The 24,048-nt window shown below is 41.2% G+C and overlaps 1 protein-coding gene across 2 annotated transcripts; it reads left to right on the plus strand.

The window, feature by feature from the left end:
- Positions 1 to 1,905: 1,905 nt before the first annotated feature.
- On the plus strand, positions 1,906 to 23,800 carry kcns3a (potassium voltage-gated channel, delayed-rectifier, subfamily S, member 3a). 2 transcript variants are annotated; one of them, XM_080193262.1, is made up of 2 exons: positions 1,906 to 2,059; positions 21,821 to 23,800. In XM_080193262.1, exon 2 carries the CDS (start codon positions 21,885 to 21,887, stop codon positions 23,358 to 23,360), a length of 1,476 nt encoding a protein of 491 aa, XP_080049388.1. In that variant the 5' UTR covers positions 1,906 to 2,059; positions 21,821 to 21,884; the 3' UTR covers positions 23,361 to 23,800. The 2 variants fall into 2 exon arrangements, with proteins under 2 accessions (XP_080049388.1, XP_080049389.1); XM_080193263.1 differs by lacking the exon at positions 1,906 to 2,059 and adding an exon at positions 17,869 to 17,944.
- Positions 23,801 to 24,048: the final 248 nt, after the last annotated feature.

Here is a 24,048-nt window from a genome sequence, read left to right on the forward strand (position 1 = left end):
TTTGGCCCAACTTGTCCGTGACAGCTTTCTGCAAGAATTATTCAGCTAGTTCTACTACCCTGCCCAATCCCCAAAGCCTTGCATTATTTTAATCTTCAGCTGCTTATCCAATTCTCTTTTGAAAGCCACAATCTTATCTTCCTCTGCCACACATTCAGGCAGTGCATTCCAGATCCTAATCACTTTCTACATGCAAAAGCTTCTTCTCATGTTGCCATTGGTCTCTTGTCAAATATCTTCAATTGGTGTACCCTGTTTCTCAATTCTTCTGAGAATGTGAACAGTATTTCTCTAGTCCACCTATACTTGTCATAATTTTGAAAGCTTCTAATCAATCTTCTGTTCTCTAAGGAAAACTGGCCCAGCTTCTTCAAACGTGAAAACATGCTGGCAAATACTTTCTACACACTGCCTAAAGTCTTTGCATTTTTTATGAAGTGTGATTTTCACACAAATGAAATAACTAAAAGATTAGGTACACTTCTAAATTATTGTTAGAAAGCAGTGATTATAATAAATAATATTGTAACATACTCTTTATCAAACACACCTCAGAAGCAAATATCTATTGGTGGGCTAACTGGAAAGTAGCATTTCAATTTTCTTACACCCTAAATTAGTAAAACAAAATGTTATATTTAATTGCATGCAATAATATTTAATGGTTAACTTTCCGGTACCCCATAGCTGGATATCGCTTGCTAATTTTGCAAACAATATAATTTCCATTTTATTGTTTTAAGTCACTGTATTTTCTGCTTTAATTGTGTGAGGCCATTTTTGCCAATATTGTTCAGTTTTATTCCTGCGGTGTTGAAACTTGAGGAACTTCAGTTATAAAGATAGACTGGAGAAGTGGTGACTGTTTCCTTTGAAGAGGGGAAGGTTGAGTGGAGACTTGGTAGAGGTATTAAAAATCATGAAGAGTATGGACAAAGGTGCCGGGGAGAAACTGAGCCCAGTTGCGAAAGTTTCAAGAATGACCGGAATCAGTTTTGAAGTAAATGGCAAAATAGCATAGGCCACAAGAGGAAAAATGTTTTCACACGGAGCGATTAAAATAGGAAATGCACTGCCTGAGATTTTGGTGGAGACACCTTCAATTGAGGCATTCAGAAAATAACTCCACTGTCATCTAAATGGAACAATGTGCAGGGTTATGGGGGGAAAGCTTGGGCCGAATGGTCTCCTACTGCGCTGTCACAATCCCATGCAATATTAAACCAAATAACACATAAGCTCTGAAGTAAGTGCCTGCTTTTAAATTGGTCAAAAGTGACAGCAGTCTAAAAGCGTGCCAGTCACAACAAGCCCAAAGCTTTATGTGTAGTTCGGAATGCAATAACTTGATATCTATTCGATTTTTCCTAATGAATTATTTTAAAGTAGGAATCGGCGTGTTTTCATTCTTATCCATTGGATAGTCGTTTATTTTTGTGGTCCAATCGTGTTTGTTATTCTATTCATTTGCACGGACAAACAAATGGAAAACGGATTGTGTACTTCCTAATGGATCTGTCAACTGGCTACGTTTGGATGTTTGCCAGGGCACACAGGGTTGGACAATTCCCACACTTTCTAATCCAGTTTGATCCAAAGAGCATCGCAGGCCTTTCAGACACACTGTTAATTGTTACTGGGCAAACTGATTGAAATGCGCTTCTTCCGGGGGGATAGTTTGCAGTCCCTTTTGGGATCCTTGCAATGAATAGTAGTTTGCTGAAAGGAACTTTAGACGTTTAATTTTAATCAGGAGAGAGAGAGAGAGCAGGGAGAGAGCGATTCGCCAATCAAACGGAGCAGCAAGGTGAGGACAAGCCAACCAGTGGGCGAATGAGAGAAGTCCCGCCTCCAGATATAATCCGGTGCCCGGACCGCAAAACAGCAGCAGCGCTCAACGCCTGAACCGGAACATGGGCAGCGAGCAGCTTCAAGTCACACACGCTGTATGTCAATTTAAACGGCTTGGATGGACTTCGAAGGGTTTTGTGTATTTTTGCCACTGCATGGCAGAAGCGTACTTTTGGACGAAAGCTATAATGTCAAAAGACAAAAAAAGGTAATAAACGCACACGTGCATTATTATACTTCAGAAGTTATCAGTGACTGTATATGCTCCTTAGCTAACTGCTTCATTTGTTCATTTGGATTTTTTTGTAGCAGCAATTGTTTGTAAATTTTCGCGGCATTAAACGTAATCTAACTAATGAATGTTGCTGTACAGATTTAAGGTTATGAATAGGTTCCACCAGATTCTAGACATCAAAAGTCATAAACAACATCCACACACCTGTACTGTCGCACGCGTTTAGTGCCTTGGGTTTGCAGTTATAATCTTGATGCATTTCCTACGCTACTTGGTACACACCCATGACTTAATGTATTATACATGTTAGATGGACGGCTTATTTCCTCGGCTTTTTAAAGTAAACCTGTGTACAGTCTGAGTACATTATCCGGAACTCATTTATAATGTAACGCTATCACTTTTGGAACTATTAGAAGTGTTTGGAGATAACGTCATGAAAACCCCCATGTTACGTTAATAGTAACTTCCAAGCTCTTCACCATACTTTCTTTAAATCACTCATTCGAGCGGCGCCGTCCGTTTTTCATTGAAGTGTCTTTTTCTCCTGAAGCACTATTCCTTTATATTCTAAATTGGTATATACCTCATATTTGTACTTCTTTCGATCCTTCACATTCTCCAGTTTTGGAGGTCGCCTTGTAACTCTTTGAACGCACCGAAAATGATCTTGCAGTACAGTTGCTGTGTAAACTAAAAAGCCAATATGTTGACATTCACTCAGTTGTGAGTCACCTGATGAAAGATTTCAAGTTCAGCTTCGTTTAATTATTCAGATATTCATACATGCTAAAAACTCAGGTACTGAATGTAAATGCAACGTAATAATTGGTTAAGTCTTGGTGTTTATCCTTTAAGCCATTGTCCTCTGTCTCGGTTATTGCTAATGTCACAATCTTAACTTGGCGAGTTTAGAATAGGTATGAGGAAGTGATCTTGAGACACAACAGTGGAGCATTTGAACTCGCACTCTTTTTCACATCATGTCTGCTCAATGTGTCTTTGAACAGACAGTTCGCTTCGATGTCCGAATGAGCACATGTTTCTTCAGCAACATGACAGAGCAGAAGGAAGTTCATTAATAAACGGGCAATGACCCGTACTATGAGAGATATGCGGAAAGTGAGGTCGCCCGCACGTTATTATTGTAAAACAATACAAATTTTAAGCAAATGCATTCGATAGGATTTCGAGGTCATGTCATCGAAAGAGACGAGATGGGGCTGAAGTTTGTGATGCTAAATCGTGAGCTCAGTTATTAGACCTTGGTTCATTAGAGCCATTATTTCCATGCGTAGATCCATAGTAAAAGTGGCGTGATGCTTTCAGTGCGAGGTTTATGGGTGTTTATTGATTTTTTTCTCTCTGATTTGCCTGTCCAGTTTTTTCCATGGGGATGCTCAATTTCTGTAACAAGCCGCGGAAAATTCCCGTTTTACTATTGCCACCAAGCTATTTATAACCGCGTACAAATCTGCCTCTTTAACATTTAATTTCGAAACGGCGTTGTTTGTAATCTTGACAGCAGTTATTTCAAGTGATTCGAGGAGAGGCAATCTTGCCCCTTTGAATACTCGGTATCACTAGTTATTAAAACGCGCATCAGTCTTTGATTTTAATAGCCAATATATGATTTTTAATGGGTGCTAATGTTGTGCACATTCTACCATTATTTTCAGTCAAGGAAGGTAGCCAGATCATTTGGAAAGTATCTTAAGGGTTAATATTGCACAACTTTAGAACGGTGGGTAGTAAGAACTACCTTCAGTCCATTAATAGCTAATGGCCCAGAATTTGCTGGAAGTATAACGACCAATTCACGGGGCATACCATTATTAGTAGGTGAAAAGTCCCGCTGTCCCAGCAATTTATGCACGGTGGACTGATGAGTGTGGAACCGATTCATCAGAAATTGCTTTCCAGTTAACGCCACTCTGCCGTTTGCTTTCCAGAAACAGGAGCACACCATTAGCCACCCCTTAAGTGTCGATCAGTTCCTGGATTTGCGCTGTAAATATGAATTAAATTAATTGCAGAAAGTTAGGGCTGATTTTTCCATGCGAAATAGGGGTGATTTATGGGTCTGATAGGCCACTGAATCCTGGAGGCCCAGAAAGGGAACACATTAAACTTCTGAACTCTCATGTTCGCAGGTAGCATTTTTTTTGCAGCAAGCTTTCGCAATTGAAACATTTACATTTTTTCTAACTTTCCCCCTTTTTTGAATGTAACTGTTATTTCCCTCTATTTATTTTTCTGTTTTTAAATTTGATTAACTCTTTATTTCTCCATCATTTGCTCTGCCTGACCTCACATTTAATTAGTTTAAGGAGATACATTGGCGGTACCATTATTCACCAGGGTTCCAGATGTCCAGTTCAGTTTAGCTCCCCTTTCTGTTCAGCTCGCACTTCCAGAAACAATAGGAGGGTAAACTGCAGTCCACGGTATTTATCGCCACATGCCGTGCTCCAGCAAATTTTGGGCCAATGAAACAAGTCAGTTCTGACAAAAGAGCGTCGACTCTAAACTTCCAAGTGTTTCTCTCTCCACTGATGACGCTTGATATGCCGAATATTTCCTTCTCGAGTATTTTCTGTTTTATTTCATTAGCATCCCCAGCGTTTTGCTTTGATGCAGCAATGCATAAGATGCTGTTTGTGACATAGAGATAGATTACATTGTCTGCGGATCCGCCTGCAAATGGCACCATGTGTGAACCATATCAAACAAAATAAATCTAAGAGAATTTTGTGGGCCTTCTAAGGATGTTGCTTCAATCTACCACTTTTTAGGATCGGTTACAAAGTGCCAATGCAAACATTGTTTTCTTTTGAATTTTAATTGTTGCCCAAAAGGAGGGGTTTTGGGAGTTGACAGTGCGAGCCAATAGATTTAACTCACAGTCAGTAATTCAGACTGCCTCCAATCTGCATGGCTCATTTGTTCACCGACTGAACTTGCCCAGCCGGAGCTAGTCACGTTTTGAGATTTCAACTGTGATTCTAAAGCAATAATAATACTCTAGTCATAATGCCATTGGGATGTTAAAGGTATATTTATCACTGTAACATTAATGTTTTAGAAACACTGAACAAAGAACACAGTTTCTAATAAATGTTTTCTCACATTGTATAATAGCCTTTTTTGATTTAATTCTGACACATTTATGTCATCAATATTAGCCACCAGCTAAAAAATAATGCAAATTTCTAATTAATTAACCAACAAGGCATACAACATTGCAGTTTGTCTTGTTTGCTTCATTGGATTGATTAGAATAAACCTTTGATTATTTTTAAAATAAGAAAATAATTAAAGGCTTTTAAATTCTCAGCATGTCAGACATCTATGGAAGGAAAAGCAGAATTGTTGGGTGAAAACTAATGCAATGCTAGCAGTGGGTTTAGAGGGTGTCATTTAATCAGCCATGAAGGTTGCTGGTTGTGGGCTCAGCCACCTTTCTGCCTCTGTACAATGAAGCACTAGGCAGGTGGGGGGGGGGGCAACAAAGTTGAGTGACAACTAATGCCTACTTAAGGGCTTCATCCCTCCACCTGATATTCAACCAGTGACGAGTGGGTGTGGGGTTTGCTGTACTGCAAACCTGTTAGGTTTGCTTAAGGTATCTCAGGGAGGACCATTGTTTTCAGTGATTTATCAAGAGAATGGGCATGGGGAAGGGGGAGGCCACAGTGAAATTCACCCCCATGCCCTTTTCTCTGATCCCGTTTGCCCTCTTCTTCCACAATCCCCAACTTGTGACCCCTATCCTGACCTCACTCACCTGTGGCCTGGATCCTTTGATGATCCTAGACTGCTGGTGGGTATATTATCTGCAGCTGCTCCTGTTGGCGTTGCATGCAGTAGAGAGCTGCTGTCCTCTGATGCCCAGAAGTGTGGCTCACAGGAGAGGGATTTCCACCCCTTGGGGCTCTTAACACCATGGAAGGTCTAGTGATGGCCAGTTAGGTGCTTATAGAAATTGACTATGTTGGGCCTTCCCCCATGGAGGTGATGCAGGTTCTTCAGCTAGTTGGTGAGTCCTCTGTTGCTTAATTTCAGCCAGTACTTGCTTCAGCAGAAGTGTTAAGAATGTCCTTTCATAAAAAATAGACTTGGATTTATACCGTGCCTTTTGGAAATTCAGGACATCCCAATGCACTTTCAGATCATCTTGTAAGACGCCGAAATATTTCCCTGACTTTTTTTTATCTACTATGGATGATATAGTGGGAGAACATTAAGTGCCTGAGCAATGAACATGTCATAATAATTGTCACATTTGAGGATCTTTTGAACATTATTTCCCAGAGAGGGGTTAGAAAAACATTCCAAATAAATGTTGTGTTCTGAAGTGTAGGATGAGATTTTAACTCACTTAAAATTCATTCACCACAAAGGACTGCTGGCTGAGGGAATGGGGAAGGAGGCTGTGGGTGCTTTGGATAGTATGGGAAGCACAGTATCAAGACCCTAATGTTGGGATGGAAGAATCAATTTATCGAAGCAGGATGGCAGTGGCATGTGGTGGGAAGGTAATTTTAATGGCATTACATGCAATGAACACTCATTAAATTGCAACTTTTAGCAATTAAGTGCTACCTGAGCAATTTGAAGATGTATGGGAGTGATGGGCTTTCATTCATAACTAGTTAAAAATGCTGGTGAGCAGGTGAAGCAATCCTCTATGTGGAAGGTGACAGTTGGAGATTGTCTTGGAAGAGGAGGCTGGGAAGCAACATGGAAAAGATTAAGGATCATTGAGGGGAGGTCCAGGGCCACCTAAAGGAAGACCAGGACCAGTGAATACAGCTAAGACAAAGTTGAGTATCATTTGATTACAGGTGCAAATTGTTTGAAAGTCAGATCACCATTGAAGGCCACCCCCTCACCATGGTTCTGCTCTCTGCTGAATTTCTGCAGCCAAAATGAGTTTCACCCATCCAGTGCTCCTGGAACCTCGTGCGGAAGAGGAATGGTGCAGAGCAAGACTTGAACTACGTGTGGTTGAAGAGCAGCCAGAAGATCAGCAAGAGACACTACTTAACGGCAAAACGAGAGGCTGAGGGTGGTCAGGAAGGAAAAACCAAAACTATGTTTGATGCAGAGCAATGAGGAGTCTACTGCTTCTGCCTCGACTACACGCTGATGATATCAGAGAGGCAATGTCTGAGGATGTCAAAGCAGGTAGTTACTGATATGTGCAATCTCCTTCCGGATGATGTGAGTTACCTTTGAATGGGAAAAACTCAATGTTAGTGGCTTTAAAAGTTAAGTCAGAATTAAACTTCCATGCCAGTGGCTCCTTTCCTGGCTCCACATGGAATATGCATGGCATCTTACAGGCAGCCCCACATTGCTTCATCAAAGAGGTGATGAATGCTGTTTCTAAAAGGGCCAGATAGATTGTGCACTTCAGCATTGATCCAGTGAGCTAGGCTGAAAGATCTGTGGGCTTTGAGGCCATTGCCTGCTTCTCATAAGTGCATGGGTTATTGACCTGTGGAGATCAGAGCTCCCTGTGATCATCTTGTAACCTTAATCAGCAGAGGCCTCATGCATATGTCCTAGAGCTGATGGTTTCTCAGAATGAGGGATTCATGGGTCTCTCTCATGCATCTGGTCCTGGAACCTCAACTGCGCTGCATCCTGGTCTTTTAACTTCTGCATTGTAGTCACACTCTTGTTGCAATGTTCGCTGATGTGACATCTTTGGCAATCTCTTCCCACGACTCCAGCTCCTGTTCTCCTGATGCTACAATGAATGATGGCTTAATTCACCATCAGAGAATACAAAAGTACAATGTAAAACACCATGAATATTTGGCTGAGGTTTCAAGGATACTGTGGTTAAACTCCCAGATGAAGCTATCTTGCAAATAAAGTGCAACTCTCTCAATGTAAGGTGTGCAATCTACTTATAAGATGAACAGACATCCTGTATTCAAGAAGCAGAAGACTCAAGTAAGTAACAATGATCATTTAACATTGCTGAAACGCCTAATTAATCACAACTTAAAAATTAAATAATCTAGTACAAAGTATTTCTCCTTTAAAAGTGATTTTTTTTGTCACTTGATCACTATTTTTCTGATGTCAACAATTTAAAAAAATGATGCTGGTTGGAAATTTCCGAACTTCTTTTCCATGAGTGCCCTGCCTATCAATCACAATGAATCCTCCTATGCTATCATCTTGGATTACCAACCTTTTTTGTCTAACAGTACATAGTGTGCATAATATAAATAATACCAAACTTTTAATTGATAATACAATACAATAAATTATATAACATGGAATGGTGCCAGATTGGTGACATAGTGCTTGCAGAAATGATTACATGAGCAGGACAATTAGGCTAAACACGTTCAAAACACCAGATGCTGGCTGTGACTATGTTGCATTGCTGCCATTTGTGAAGTGTGATGTGTTGACAAGGGTAGAGTTATACCCCTGACTATGGATTATCTCAGATTTTATTGAAATCAGTGACAAAGTAGTTATTTGTATGTGTGGGCCAGGTGTGTACACATCATGTGCTAGGTTAGTGTAATTTAATAATGCACTTTTAGAGAAGTTTGTAATCATTGTTCAAATTCAGTCATGGATATTTTCCAAGTTTTCCCAATTGCCTGCTATAATTTCTCCAGAGATGTGAAACGAGTAACTGAATTTGAATATTCCACCAAAGTCATAGTGGAGTATCCAGAAAATCTAGAAGGTTATGTTCACTTTGGAAGAGTGAAACAGGTAGAGTTGAGTTCGCTAGTAGCGCAGTGGTTAGCATTGCTGCCTCACAGCGCCAGAGACCCGGGTTCGATTTCTGGCTTGGGTCACTATCTGTGTGGAATTTGCATGTTCTCCCTGTGTCTGCATGGGTTTCCTCCAGGTACTCCAGTTTCCTCCCACATTCTGAAAGATGTGCTGATTAGGTGCATTGACCCGAACAAGTGCCAGACTGTGGCGACTAGGTAAATTTCACAATAACTTCATTGCAGTATTAATGTAAGCCTTACTTGTGATGAATGAATAAACTAAAAAAAACTAAAGTGCAGGACGATAACATGTTTGGCAAATTTCCCAAACATTTCAACTTTAAAGTTTGGCAAGCATGCTGTTATTAATTCCAAATTTTCTTGGGGTATAATGTGACCAAAAGTTCAAAATTAGGTGATTATATTGTACAAGATTGCCTCTTATATTTTAACAGTAAAAGTAAGAAAATAAAGGCAGCAGTCTATTTAAAATGGTATTTGGGGATCGTAAACTTGATTGTGGAACTAGGAAGCCAGCATTCTAAGAGGTGTAAAGAAAAACTTGACTTTTAATTAGTGCCTTTCAAACCTTCAGGATATCAGGTTGGAGACACAGCTCCATTAAAAGTTTACATTCCATCACAAACAAATGCATGTTTCTTTCCAGGTAAGGAGAAACCATAAATAACATTACATTCTCTTATCAACATCTGTAAACCCAAGTTCCACAGCAATACTGTTAAAATCAACATTTAAGACCATTTCCTTTCGCAATACCAGAGAATTAAGGTTTCCTGTCTGATACAGATCAATTAAAGCAATACATATTTTGTTTCAACAGTGCCTTAGGTTCAGGCTGCTTTTTGTTGTTCCTTCAAACTGATCTAACTTAAACACCTAATTGTATTGTGGCCATAAAGATAACTTACAGCTGCTTCAGCTCAACACTCGAACGAACCCCACTGTAAAACAATAAAATGGTTTAGTTTCTTCATAAACAACTGCTTTCCTGTTCCCCAAGTACCTTGACACCGTTAATTGTCTAATATCAGTCAAACTGGTCCTTGTTTTAAAAAAAATGACTAAGGAATAAATTCCAAATATATTACAGATTCTAAAGATTAGTAGAATTATCAAAATCTTACAGGATGATCCCCATAACTTCATCCTACAACTGGGGTGCTTGTAATACCATAGAAACACAGACAACACAGAAATGAACAGCAGAATATAGTTACAAATTTCCAAAGTTATTTTATTCATCAGCTCTTGGATATCACTGCAATCATGTTAAAATGTTTCTTTCGGTTGAGCTCACTAGCGCTGGGGCTTGAAATGTTGCTGTGGGATGTCTGAAGTTCATCTGTCCATTACTTTAGCATGGGATGGCAATGCTACTGAAATGGTTGAAAGACGTGTGTGTTAGTAACCTTCAGTGTAATTTCAGGACTCAAGTATAATCTAGAAGTAAATAATTATTTTTATTAAACCCCGTTTCCTCTTGCAAAGTTGGCGTTATATTTAACTGGCATTTAAAGGGGCGGGCAAGTAATCTGATCAAATTTTCCAAATGATGTGGGTATGCCGGCGTTGGACTGGTGTAAACACAGTAAAAAGTCTGACAACACCAGGTTTTAGTCCAACCTATTTATTTGATAATATACTCGCAAGCTTTCGGGTTAGCCCCTTCGTCAGGTGAATGGAGAGTTCTGGCCTCAGACAGAGCATATAAAGCATCTCTAAACTGTCTGTGCTTTATATGCTCTGTCTGAGGCCAGAACTCTCCATTCACCTGACAAAGGGGCTAACCCGAAAGCTTGCGAGTATATTATCAAATAAATAGGTTGGACTAAAACCTGGTGTTGTCAGACTTTTTACCAAATTTTCCAAATCAGTTTTGAAAGGAACGATAATGTCTAGTTGGTAATCAATTTTGATTATTTCTTAGATGCTGAATGGGGAAATGACATACCTCCTGCAACAGATTATAGTGGGCAGGATTTGTGTTCCATGCCCTGAATTCATGGTCACAGTTGCACTTTGGGTCATCTCTCACCTTGCACTTGCAAACTATTGGCTGCATCATAAATGTCCGATATAGATTTGGTTGAACATAGTCCACTGTCTTCATGGGATATTGAGGCCAGGATTGGATCAGTGAGATGTTGGTTCTTTATGCTACATGCATTCCATGATTTTGTTACTAGTTACATGACTACCTGTTACTGTTTACCTGAATGATTGATTGATTGGCATAGAATTGAATCCTACAGTGCAGAAGGAGGCCACAATCCCACCCAGGCCCTATTCCCATAATCCCATCCATTTATCTTAGCTAGTCCCTCTGACACTAAGGAGCAATTCAGCATGACCAATCTGACCCGCACAACTTTTGGCCTGTGGGAGGAAACCGGAACACCCAGAAGAAACCCATGCAGACACGGAAGATGTGTAAACTCCACAAAGACAGTGACTCGAGGTTGGAATTGAAGCTGGGTCCCTGGCACTATGAAGCAGCAGAGTTAACCACTGTACCACCGTGCTGCCCAGAAGCACTGTCATGACAGATTTAAGTTCTTGTGAATGGGAAGGTTGATGTTCATCATGACTGTTCCCATCTTGTAAAATTATGGTGAATGGTAGATGGGGCAATGAGACAACGCTATGAGCCACTCAGTTGGAATGGACTTTGGCATCCCTGATACCGTCCTCATAGTGCCATTGGGTTGCACATCCAAATCTTTGTATGGCAGAGCACTATACTGCAATATAGACAAGGTCCATGTTGCAGTGCAAAGTGGTCTAGCTGTGCACCCTCATGCCTTGGTAGTTAGTTTCTGGACCCTGTTGTTTTTATTTTTTTTTGCCCAATGTTGATGAAGTGAGACCTGAGATCTGGGCATCAACCTGGACAGGAATTTTGGGTAGGGGTCACAGGCAAGTTGCATTCCAGAGGAAGAAATGTTATGCTCTGCCCCTGTGGAATTTTTGTTCGGATAGAATTCTGACACAACGGTCTTCTCTCAATGAGGTGGAGGCTTCAGGTTCAGAGGTAGCATATAAGTAGATCCAGGTTGCCTGAGGGAATCTTACTTGCTTTCTGTAGAATGATGCCTATGTTAATTTACTATGCCATTGGTTTAGATGAATCACAGATCATAGAATCCCTGCAGTGCAAAAGGAGGCCATTCGGTCCATTGAGTCTGCACTGACAACAATCCCATCCAGGTCCTATCCCACAACCCCACATATTTACCTCACCAATTCCTCTAACCTACACATCCTGGGACACTAAGGGTCAATTTCGTGTGGCCAGTCCACCTAACTTCCACATCTTTGGACCGTGGGAGGAAACGGGAGGAAACCCAAGCAAACACAGGCGGAACATGCAAACTCCACACAGGCAGTGACCCAAGCTAGGAATTGAACCCAAGTCTCTGGTGCTGTGAGGCAGCAGCACTAACCACTGTGCCACCATGCCACCTCTATGAACTACCAGGTTTGGTGCAGGGCATATTTGCCTTCTAAATTTTGGAAAAAGCCCGGTGCCTTGAGGCAAATCATTGTTGAGCATCTGTGTTTGGTTGGTCTTGTCATCAAGATAGATACAGAACTTACAGTTATTCATTAGTTTGTTAGTACAGTGATCATGTTACTTGACTAAAAGTTTATTTAATAGCCACAAGAAAGGCTTACATTAACATTGCAATGAAATTACTGTGAAATTCCGCTGGTTGCCACACTCCAGCGCCTGTTCGGATCAATCTGACCAGCATATTTTTCAGAATGTGGGAGGAAACCGGAGCACCTGGAGGAAACCCATGCAGACACGGAGACAATGTGCGAACTCCATACAGACAGTGACCCAAGCCAGGAATTGAACTGGGTCCCCGGAGCTGTGAAGCAGCAGTGCTAACCACTGTGCTACCTTGCCGTCCCGAGCCTGGACTAGTGCTTCAGAAACATACAAATCTCAGTACAGCGACTGGTGGAATTTAAATTTGTTTGAATAAATTAGGAATAAAAAGCTAAACTTACAATGGTAACCATGACAGTTTTGGATTGTTGTTTAAAAAAAAACTGTTGCATTAATGTCCTTTAGGAAAGGAAGCCTGATGCCCAGGGAAGGAAGTCTGCTGCCCTTACCTAGTCTGGCGTCTGTGTTACTATAAACCCACAACAATCTGGTTGATTCTTAACTACTTTCTGAACGGGTCTAAAAACCACCAGGTTTCCAAGGTGACTCACCACTACCTTCTCAATGGTAATTGGAAATGAGAAATAAATGCTGGTCTTACCAGTGACACCCACAGCTCATGAATAGAAAAGGGTGTTGATAAGCCTAAAAGTTTGGGGCATTGATTGTTCAAAACTTTGGTAACAGGCCTTTACGAAAGGCAGTCTTGTATGACATTGACGTGTCTGTGAATGCAGCTGCAGTCAGCTGCAGCATATGGAACCCTGCCCCAATATTGGTACTGAGTCCAAGGACTGGTCAGAGCAGCATCTTCCTTCTCTGAAGCCAACTTACTGATTTGGGAGGGTAGCTTCTAAAACCAGTTCTAATTGATTAAGGCTGTGCCATTTGACCACCTTGTAGACTGTTGACAGAGGGCAATGGGACAATGGCCTTTGGTATCATTGGCTGGTTTGTCTACCTTTGGAGTGGCAATGATTTTGGAATTGCAGCAGAGATCTGGGCTTACTGCAGTGTCAAGGATGCTGGAGGTAAACATGGCAAGTCACATCTTTAAAGTTGCTGGGTTGTGTAGGAGTGATAACAACCTTAAAGAGTTAACTACAAGATCTTCAGCAGCTCTGTAGCCACATTGTTGAGAACTCCTGCACTACCAACACATCATTTCCTGTGTACAGATCTTGGTGATATATACATAAATACACATTCTGTAGCTTCCCATGAGTCTTTTCATGGAGAAGCTGCATGCTGTGTATTTTATACACTATACAGTCTCTTACAAGTTCAGTTGGTGAGAGTACTGAATATGACCATTTTGTCAGAATTTTAATGTTGAGGTATATGATGGTTGTACTGATTCAACGAGTTTCTGGTTAGTGGTGTGAAAAATGTGTCTGTCCATGTTGACCTTTTTTACAGGCGCATATAAGTGTTCAATTTTTTTTTATAGCTCAATGTTCTCTTGGGCTTCCTGAGCTCAGAAGGCAGAGGATTCAGATTTTTATTTTGACAGCCTCTGGTTCGGCAGTTTGTATGCTTGTACTTTCTTTGATTTATCAGAGTAACCAGCACAGCAGTATATGTGCCATTTCTTTTTGAATTTTTTCCAATTGTCGCCAATGTTCTCATCAAAGATAAGCAGGCTAAAGGCACTAAAGTCCTTGTGCCGTCTCAGCCAACTCCTGACATCATGTAAAGCTGCTGTGTGGTGTAGAAATTATGACAAAGGACGAAAACTTAAACAGTTACTACAAGATGCTCTGCAGCTGTTACAAGCCATGCCTGTAATCACTAATCAAACTCCTGCGCTTGTGTACAGGTCATGGAAACATATACATGAATACACATTCTACAACATCCATCCAATTGGGTCCTAGTTTTTGAGGAGTTCTGAGTATATACCATCAATCCCAGTGGCCTTGCAGATTTGGTGATGGCAACACTGTGTCCACCTCTTTAGACATGAAGGTTGCTGAAAAGATGATTTGCCGGGCAGTCGAATGCAGAGACAATTTGATCAGTTTTTTTCTCCCTCTGTTTGTTTTCGGGCATTGATTAGAAGGCAGGCCATAATGGCATCTGCGATGATCTTTGGCATCTCATCGGGGCAGTCAAGTAGTGCACAGATGTCAACTTGCTCTCTCTTGTATTGACTCATTACACACTAGTTGAGTACTTTGCGGTTAATGTCATCCACAAGATGACTCAATGCCATAGAATGACCTTCTGGTCTGAAAAGCAAGGACAGACAGAAGTGTCACATATAAGCTACTTTAAACACACCACAAGAAATTTTCAAGGCACCTCTCAGAGGCTAAAGCAAAATAATGGATGTTGGTGAAAACTGATTAGGTGGGTGATGAAGGAATGGTCAAAGAGCTAGGTTTTAAGGAGTTAGTGGAAGAAATAAGAGGAGATAATGAAGTTCTGATAAAATATTAATTCTGTTCCTCTGTCCACAGATGCTCCTAGACTGGCTCTAAGTATTTCCAGCATTTTCTGTCTTTATTTCGGATTTGCAGTATTTTGCACCTATAGGAGGAGTGGCTGGGTTCAGGAAGAGAATTCCAGAATGTGTGCCTGAAAGGCTGAAGTCACTGGTACTGATGATGAGGTTAAAGCAGGGTGGATTAAACCAGTGGCGTACCCTGCCTAGATGCTACAGGCACACATCGTTGGCCACCTATGTTCCCAAAAGTGGAATATTCTCCACAACAACGAGCTGTCTGGAATTGTGTTCAGCCTTTTGGTTGTTAAAACCATCGGGGAAACAAAAATTATGCTCACTGTGTATGAAGAGTGGGTTGATTCTCGTTAAGTGGTTTATGTTGTAATTTTAGCATATTTAAAGTGTTTGAAGACAAACCACTTTTTTATGAACAAATCAAAAGTGATGCCAGAAGGGACTAAATGCCTTTCAAATCAAGCAATATATCCACATTTCCTAGTAGCTGTTTTCTTGATAAAGACAAATCTGATCAATTTCTGTAAAGGGAATCTTATCATGTCAAAGGTTAATGGGCTCTGAAATTCCACAAGGGCACCTTTTGTGAAAGCAGCAAAAACCTCAGGAAATTGGTGTAAGTAGCCATTTGCTATTTACACTGTTTCTCCTGGATTCTTCCAATATTTTACCAAAGCTTTCTGCGTGTATGTGTGTGTGTGTGCGGTTTAGCAATGTGGGTGCGTGGCTTTGGTTCAGATGAAATCCAGAAAAAATGAATGCATTGGAAAACTGACTTCTGCAGCTTACACCTGCATGCATGCAACCTCATCAGTCCAGGAAGGTTGCCAATTTCAATATGAGAAACGGACAGTTAGTTAGTTTGGGTTTTGCAGTTTTGACTTCACAGGTTTCTGGGGCTTCTTGGAATTTGCCAGTGAGAATGTGGAGGAGGGGCAAAAGTCAGTTTCCCACTGGTGTATAAAAAAAGTTTGCAGTTGTCTCCTCTCTACTTTTATGGTAGGTTTAGTGGGTTGGGCAGGGCAGCCCATCACGCCATATCGAGAATCACATTTGCATTCATTTAAATATCACATACTCATCTTAAAGGCAGCTCATCAGAATCACTCCACATCATAGGGCTGCACCAGCAGCTAATTAGATCAGTGAATTCACGACTGGATGTAAGTGACATAAACTGACATTTATCACTTTACATATGACCGTGAGGTATGTTCACCTGCCTTTCATTACACTGCACTTGAGGAAGCAGAGTGATTGGAGGGAAACCTGAACATGTTGTTCTCCCAGTATGTTGGGATGGATCTTGTCAGGTGTGGAAGTGGGCGTTGAAGCTGATCTGGCATAAAACATTAACACCTCCATTTTTCAAGCTGATCTAATGGCTTTATTGAAAAACAAGTACAGAAAAACATGCTGTCAGGACTTGTGGGAGGAATTGACCACTGCACTTGAGGTGTGTAATGGCTGGGATGATCAGAACACATGGCTCCATACAGATAGCCTCGATAGTGAACGTAAGGTGATCATTGCAGCCTTATGTTCATTCCCATTTCTGTTAATTGCTTCCACAGAGATGAACACAAGGGAATGATGGTTGGATCAGGAAGCATTGAGTTCATCCTGCCAATGAGGCAACAAAGGAAGTGGAGGAGGAGGGCCTATCACCATCAGGGAGGGAAAAGGCAAGATTCTCCCTCTAATGATCAAGAGCTAGCGAGGTCCACTGAACACCCAGAAGTGGGAGCTGACAGAAGCATGGTACATGGGCATCTGGCAAGACCAGGGTGTACAGAAGATGTTTCTAATGCCTCCAGATGATCAAGAGCCAATGCTGTTGACACGTTGTGCATATTTGGAGGCGTAGTTCCTCATATCTGTCACATTCTCCAGAAGGAGTTGATGCCGCAGGGACAGGGAGGCTATCAATTGCCAATGGCTCCCAACTGCTCTGAATTTTTTACCAGTAACTCTTTCCAGGGCTCCACTGGGAACCTCTGCTGGATTTCTCCAGCTCCTGCACACAAGTGCATCCAAGAGGTTACAGATGTTGTGTAGCAAAGCACACAATTGCATCTAGTTCTCCCTTGAGGCCAGCCAGGCTACAAGAAAAGTGATATTTGCAGCCATGTTCAGATTCCCACAGGTGCAGGGTGCCAATAGACTGCACTCATGTGGCTTTAAGAGCTCTCTGGCAGCAGCCAGTACAATTTATTACCTGGAAAGGGTTCCCCTCACTAAATGTGCAGTGGGTCTGTAATAATTAAAAGCAGATTATGCAGGTGTGTGCAAGACACCTTGGAAGCTCCCATAGTTATACTTCTTGAGCATTCCCAGCTGCCACAGATATTCGAGGGGCCCCTCAGTGCATCCACGGTTGGCTCTTCAGTGTCAAAGGCTACTTGCTGAAGATGTAGCTGTTGATGCCCCTTCTGCACCCATGAAGTGCCTTTGAGGAGGGGTACACACTGCAACACTCTCATTGGTTGAGCAGACTATTAGCATCCCAAAAATGTGTTTCCTAAGGTTGGACAGATTAGGTGGCACACTACACTTCACTCCCCAGAGAGTCTTGAGCTACATAATGTGTTTTTTGCATTATACAGCATCTAGCATTCCAAAGGGGGATGACTTGCCAGAAAGCGAGTTGGAGGCGTTGCAGATCTCTGCCAATGAGGAGAATGGCAAGAGGCCTGATCTGGAAGAGGATGAGGAAGTGACAGCTCCAGAGGAAGAAGCCATAGCACAGACAGATGAGGCAGGCATGCATATGACCTGCTTATGGCTACCGAGTTTCAGGAGGAGGATGATGATTAACCAGTAATTCTGATCTGTGCTCTCCATGCTGGGTTCACATAACCAACTTCATTGCAATTTTTATCATGCGGCTGCAGCACATCAATCTCTGAATGGTTACACGATGGCCTTGTCATTGGAAGGTAATGCAGCCTTGGGAGCATGTGGCCTTTCTTTTATAAGATAATAACTGTAACATGGTGTTTGACTAGCAGACTTCAGATAGTGTAAACATCTCAGTGACATTCCACTGCGATTGGCAGCCTTTGACAGGCAGGAGCAGCACTGCAATCTCATTGCTCTCATAGTATTACATTCACACAAGGTGCCTCAAAGATGACAATCATCACTAGTTATCTACTTCAAGTATCAGGTACATTGTGAATCAGCCCAGTGGTTTCTCTGCACAGACAGTCGTTTCAGCAAGACAAGTGTTTAGGTCTCTTCACTCTAATCTGTCCCAGCGCTGCATATATCCTCACTACACAGCCATCTGGGTTGGAGATGCCAGTCTCCCTCTTGGTGCAGGCATGGATCTGTTCTTCGCTGACCAGCACTGTCTCATATTCAAACTCTGTGAGGGGCCCAAACTTGAACATCCTACCTTTGCTCTGGGATCTCTCCCAGTTGCTGTGGGCAATCCTATTCTGCATAAAGACGGATGGGCAGGCCAAGTCAACAGTTGCTGAGGCCGATGATAAGGATGCCTGTTTTCTGTGTGTTCTGAGTGGTGCTGTGTAAGTACTGAGAATGTCAACTGCACAAAATGTGAGAAGAGATGAAGATATCAAATGTGTGAGAGTTGGTGATGATGTGCCTTGTAATGGCTGTGTGTGAGATCCCTGAGATTGCCTGATGGGCTTGTGGGAGTTGAGAGTCAAGAGAAAGTTGGCACCCTGGTGGAGTGATGAAATCATTCATCCTTTTCATGCACAGGATTGCAGCTCTCTCGTGAGCTGCATTGGCATTGACAGCACTGATGCCCTTCTCCCAAGATTGGTGGACATCCACCTTGCATTGCTGGGGTAAAGCACGTCCTGGTGTGTCTCCACCAAATCCAGAAGTACCCTTGGTGCTTTATCACTAAATTTGGGAGCAGTCAGCTGCTTTACTTTGGGGGGTGGAGGGGGGGGCATCTGAGACAAATCTGAGCTGCAGAGAGTGAATGATGTTTGTGGATGTGGCTTACATATGGCTCCTGGAAACATGATCCAATGAGGTTGCAGCTTGCTCCACCTCGAAATTTACATCTTGCTTATACATATGTAATGAGCTGAAAAGCAAATGGTTTGATGCTCAGGCCACCATTCCAGATGTATCACTTTTCCTGCTAGCCAGTGCACTTAGTCTCCGGAGCAGAAAACTCTACCCCATGGAAAAGGAAATATTCCATTTAACACTGAGCTGCTTCCATTCCTCTCACGTGAAAGAGTTTATTCACAATATTTGGCCTGAGAGGTTAATTTACACACTTTGGAGATGATTTAAAACCCCCACCTTTGAAGGTGACTACACACTTGACAGTGTAATCTGCACTTCTGATTTGTTTGATCAACATGGATGCTGTTTGCACTATGTGCTTCTCAAATGAGGATCACAACGACCACCAGTAATATCATCACCATCAGCTGGAGGACCAACACCACAAGTAGGTTATTGGTCACAGACCTCCAGATCTGCAGGGCAGAGAGCTGGAAGTCATGCTGGCATACTGTCTACAAGCAGAGGATAATCTTCCTCAGCATCTTTGAACGTCAGTGTCCCAAGAGGCTCAGCATGTTGCGTCAGATCGTGGCAGGCATTTGCAGCCTGCTAGAGTAAGACTTGCTGCCAAGAATTTCACTTGGCCATGTTACACCAGTCATTGTCAAAGTCACCACCACCCTCAACTCCTTTGCTCTGGATCCTTCCAGGGTTCATCTAGTCATACTGCAGCGTCTTGCGTTGGGTGGCACGACAAATAGATAAGATACGAGATTGGTAGCCTCCTTGTCGGGGTTGGCAATTTATGTGAACTTTGCTTGCAATGACACCTGACAGAATAAGTGGGCGCTTGGATTTGTCGCCCTGCCTGGCTTCTCATATGTGGCAGTTAAGGCAACTATGGATCGCTGGAGTGTTTGTCAACCACAGCGGCTTCAATCCATCATTGTGCAGATGGTGTACAACTAGAAAAGGATATTTATGTAGGTATGCACAACAATCCAAGATGGCTGCCATGATTCCTTCATCCTGTTATAGTTCACTCACCGCAATCACTTCACACATCAAAATAGATTTACCATTGGGTACTTGGAGACAAGGATTGAGGCAAAAGGGAGGCCAAAACGTGACGCAGTGAAAGTCATATGACTGCCAGCTGAATCTCTGAACAAACAATTGACAAGCTGAAGGTGCAGTTCAGGTGCCTGGATAGAGCCAGCCAGGAGGTTCAGAATAATAATGCTGTGCTATGCTTTGTGTAACATTGCAGCAGAACAGTGAGGTTAGGATCTGTCAGAAGAAAATGCAGCAGAGCACAGATTCTTATGAGTGATTCTGAAGAAGGAAAGGAATATGAGGAGGAAGAAGTAGAAAGTGATTTGGGCAGCGCATCACCAGTGGCACACATTGCTGTCAGAAACGCTCACATTATCCTGGGGTTTACATAGTCCTACCGATTCAGCCATTTAACAGCCACATGCAGAAGCCACTTTTGTCCTCCCAAGCAACGACTACAAACAACTAAACTTTTTTTTTGCAACACCCTGTCAAAGCACGCTGTAAATTCACATTTTTCCATTATTGCACAACTGAAAAAGCCACTTTCCAGCCAGTAACCAAGATTGCAAAGTGGCATAAGACAATAGTATTTATGTGACTCTCATCTAAAACAGAAACTTAACATTCTAACAATAAGTGAAGGACTCATGCATACCTTTCTACAACTACCAACATTTACTCTTTTCCTATCACATGTGCAATCCCTGTGACTTCATGACAGACAGAGAGGCAGCTCAGGCCCCTGCTCTGACTGTTGAGATGCTCTGCACTGGCATTCGCTGGGTTTTGTATCCCAGCAAAGATTGTTTCACTCACACATGGGCATGAGGCACCTTGTGGGATACTGGAAAGGGCATTGGGTTAGAAATGGAAGAGACTGTGACGATGAGCCACATTCAACTCGAAATGTTAGCTCTGTTTCTCCTCACACCCCAGTTGCTATGTATTTCTGTTTTTACACTAGAGAAAGCTGGTGTGCTTTATCTGGCTAGCCTAAAAGTTTGAAAAATACCCCAATGTACTCTCGAATGCATAATTTAGGTTTTATTTAGCACCCTCTTAAATTTATCGTGCTTTCCGTTTCAAAGACTCCTTGGTCAGTCCGTTCTAACAAATCACCATACCCTGTGATGAATTCTGAATCTATTCCTACCACAGCTTGATATATATTAATATTATTGTTTAGAAACTTCAATTAGTAATATCAGTAGATAAATGCCTGGTGTACTCAATGACATTCCTCAAATTTAATGTCAGTGTTAATTCTGTACAAATCTAATGTCTGTTAATTCTGTACTAAAAAAACACAAATTTCAGTTGCTAATATAACCAATAAATACTTTTTAAATCCATATTTTATTTTCTCTTGTTGAAATATTGTAAACAATGCTCAAACTTTGGAGCTCTCATTTCCACTGTTAGTCTGACTGTTCCAGAAGATAAGCTTTTGAACCTTTTGGACCCTGTGTGATTTGTGGGTCTTGATTCATTGGATTCTGGGATATATAGTTAATTTGCAGTCTATCTTCATGTCATGCATCATAAATAACCAGTGAAAATAAATGTTTTGAGGGAATTTCAGTAAATACTGTAAATTACAATACAGGTCATTGCTATTGGTATCATGCATGATTTAGTGCTTATTTTGTACTGTGGGTCCCCCATGACCTCTGTTTTAGAATGATAACAGATATTTCTTGCAGTGTTCTTTTATGTTTTCAACTGTAAGATGCTAAGTAACAATTGTTGTATTTTAGGTGTAACGTGTCAATTACTTGGAGACATTAAATGGAAGCAACAAAGCGATAAGGATTCGTCGACATGGTTTATGGGCAGATTTTCGAGAGGACAGTGCCTGATCATGAACTTATCAACATAAACGTGGGAGGATTTAAACAGAAAGTCGACCAGGGTACCCTGCTGCGGTTTCCTCATACCAGGTTAGGAAAACTACTAAACTGTGACACTGAGGAAGCTATTTTAGAGCTTTGTGATGATTACAATGTTGTGGATAAAGAATATTACTTTGATCGCAATCCCTGCTTGTTTCGATACATTTTGAACTTCTACTACACTGGGAAACTGCACGTCATGGAAGAGCTTTGTGCATTTTCTTTCAGCCAAGAGATCGAGTACTGGGGGATTAATGAACTTTTCATTGATTCCTGCTGCAGCAACAGGTATCAAGAGAGGAAGGTGGATAAAGATTGGGAGCAGAAAAGTGACGAAAGTGTTGATTCTTCCTTTGAAGAGCTGTCAGCCTTCGATAAAGATTTGGATAAATTTAACAATATGTGGTGTGGAGAAATAAGAAAGAATGTTTGGGTCAGGTTTGAAAACCCTGGACACTCACTCCTGGCCAAAGTCTTGGCAATTTTATCTTTAAGTGTGGTCCTTACATCTATTGTGGCTATGTGTGTTCACAGCATGCATGAGTTCCAACGATTTGATGAGGATGGCAAAGAGATAATTAATCCTGGACTAGAAGGACTAGAGATCGCATGCATAGTTTGGTTCACCATGGAGTTCATTGCAAGGTTCTCGGTCACGCCAAGTGTAAAGAAATTCTTCAAAAGCCCTTTGAACATAATTGATTTTGTGTCAATTCTACCATTCTATTTCACACTGGGTGTGGAGTCAATGGATGAAGACAGCGAGGAGTTAGAAAACATGGGTAAAGTGATTCAAATCCTTCGTCTAATGAGGATATTCCGTATCCTGAAACTGGCCAGGCACTCAGTGGGGCTAAGATCATTGGGAGCCACACTCAGGCACAGCTACCATGAAGTTGGGCTCTTGCTGTTGTTCTTGACAGTTGGGATCTCCATATTTTCTGTTCTTGCTTATTCTGTTGAAAAAGATGAAACTGAGTCAGGGCTTCATAGTATTCCTATGAGCTGGTGGTGGGCAACCATCAGCATGACCACAGTCGGGTATGGGGACACTTACCCTGTCACTTTATTAGGAAAACTCGTAGGAAGCATCTGCATTATATGTGGGATTCTGGTAGTTGCTCTCCCCATTACAATAATTTTCAATAAATTTTCCAAGTACTATAGGAAGCATAAAATGGTGGACATTGACCGTTGCAATGCAGACCTTGTAGAAGATTGTTCTGATTTACCTTACATGAATATTCGAGACATATATGCCAAAAATATGCACTCCCTCATTGCTAGTATCTCTTCCATGGTTAGCACCAATGCCAGTGACCATAGCACCATAGATGCCTCTAGCATCCAAGATCTAGAAATTGTTCAGAACACCACAACGTTTGAGAACTGTTCAGCAAAATAAAACATCATTTTGTTGGTTGGTCTCACTGCTTTTTAATCAAAGTTCTGTTCTATGATTTATTTATTTGTTGCATTTTAAAATACTCAGGGTATTATTTGTTTGACATACAATAGCTATTTAAATGATTGTAGTATCAAAATGGAAATGAAAGAAGCATGTGAATTAATTTCCTGACTTCTACTTTATGCAAGTATACATGTTAGTGTTTTGTCTGTTTCTAAAGTAAATGACAATGCAATAATAAACTCAGTAAAATGAAAACATATGACACCGATTGTATGCCTGCAGGAATATATGATTTATTTTTCATTTTAGGAACGGGATGCAAACCAGCAGAAATTATAACTGCATCAGTTTAGAAATAGTTTCCATTTCTTATATGTGTGCAGATAAAACTGCATGAAAAAAGAGAATATAGGATTTTAAAATATACGTATATTCTGTACAATGGTTAAAGTAATAAAGCACTTAACAAATACTGATTTTAAATATCTAGAGTGTTTTTACTAGAATAATAGTTTTTATAATGAAAATGAAATTATTCAAAATGCAGACTGTAAATTGGCAGTTAAAATGAACAAAAGTAATCATCATAATTTGAAAGTTAACTCAGGAAATTTTACATTTATTTGAAATTTGCAGCTGATTTCACCTTAATTGATTATTTTGTCTTTAGAGTCAACTCACC

This window comes from Carcharhinus amblyrhynchos, chromosome 7 (genome assembly GCF_965287045.1).
Source record: "Carcharhinus amblyrhynchos chromosome 7, sCarAmb.v2.hapA, whole genome shotgun sequence".
Taxonomy (NCBI): domain Eukaryota; kingdom Metazoa; phylum Chordata; class Chondrichthyes; order Carcharhiniformes; family Carcharhinidae; genus Carcharhinus; species Carcharhinus amblyrhynchos.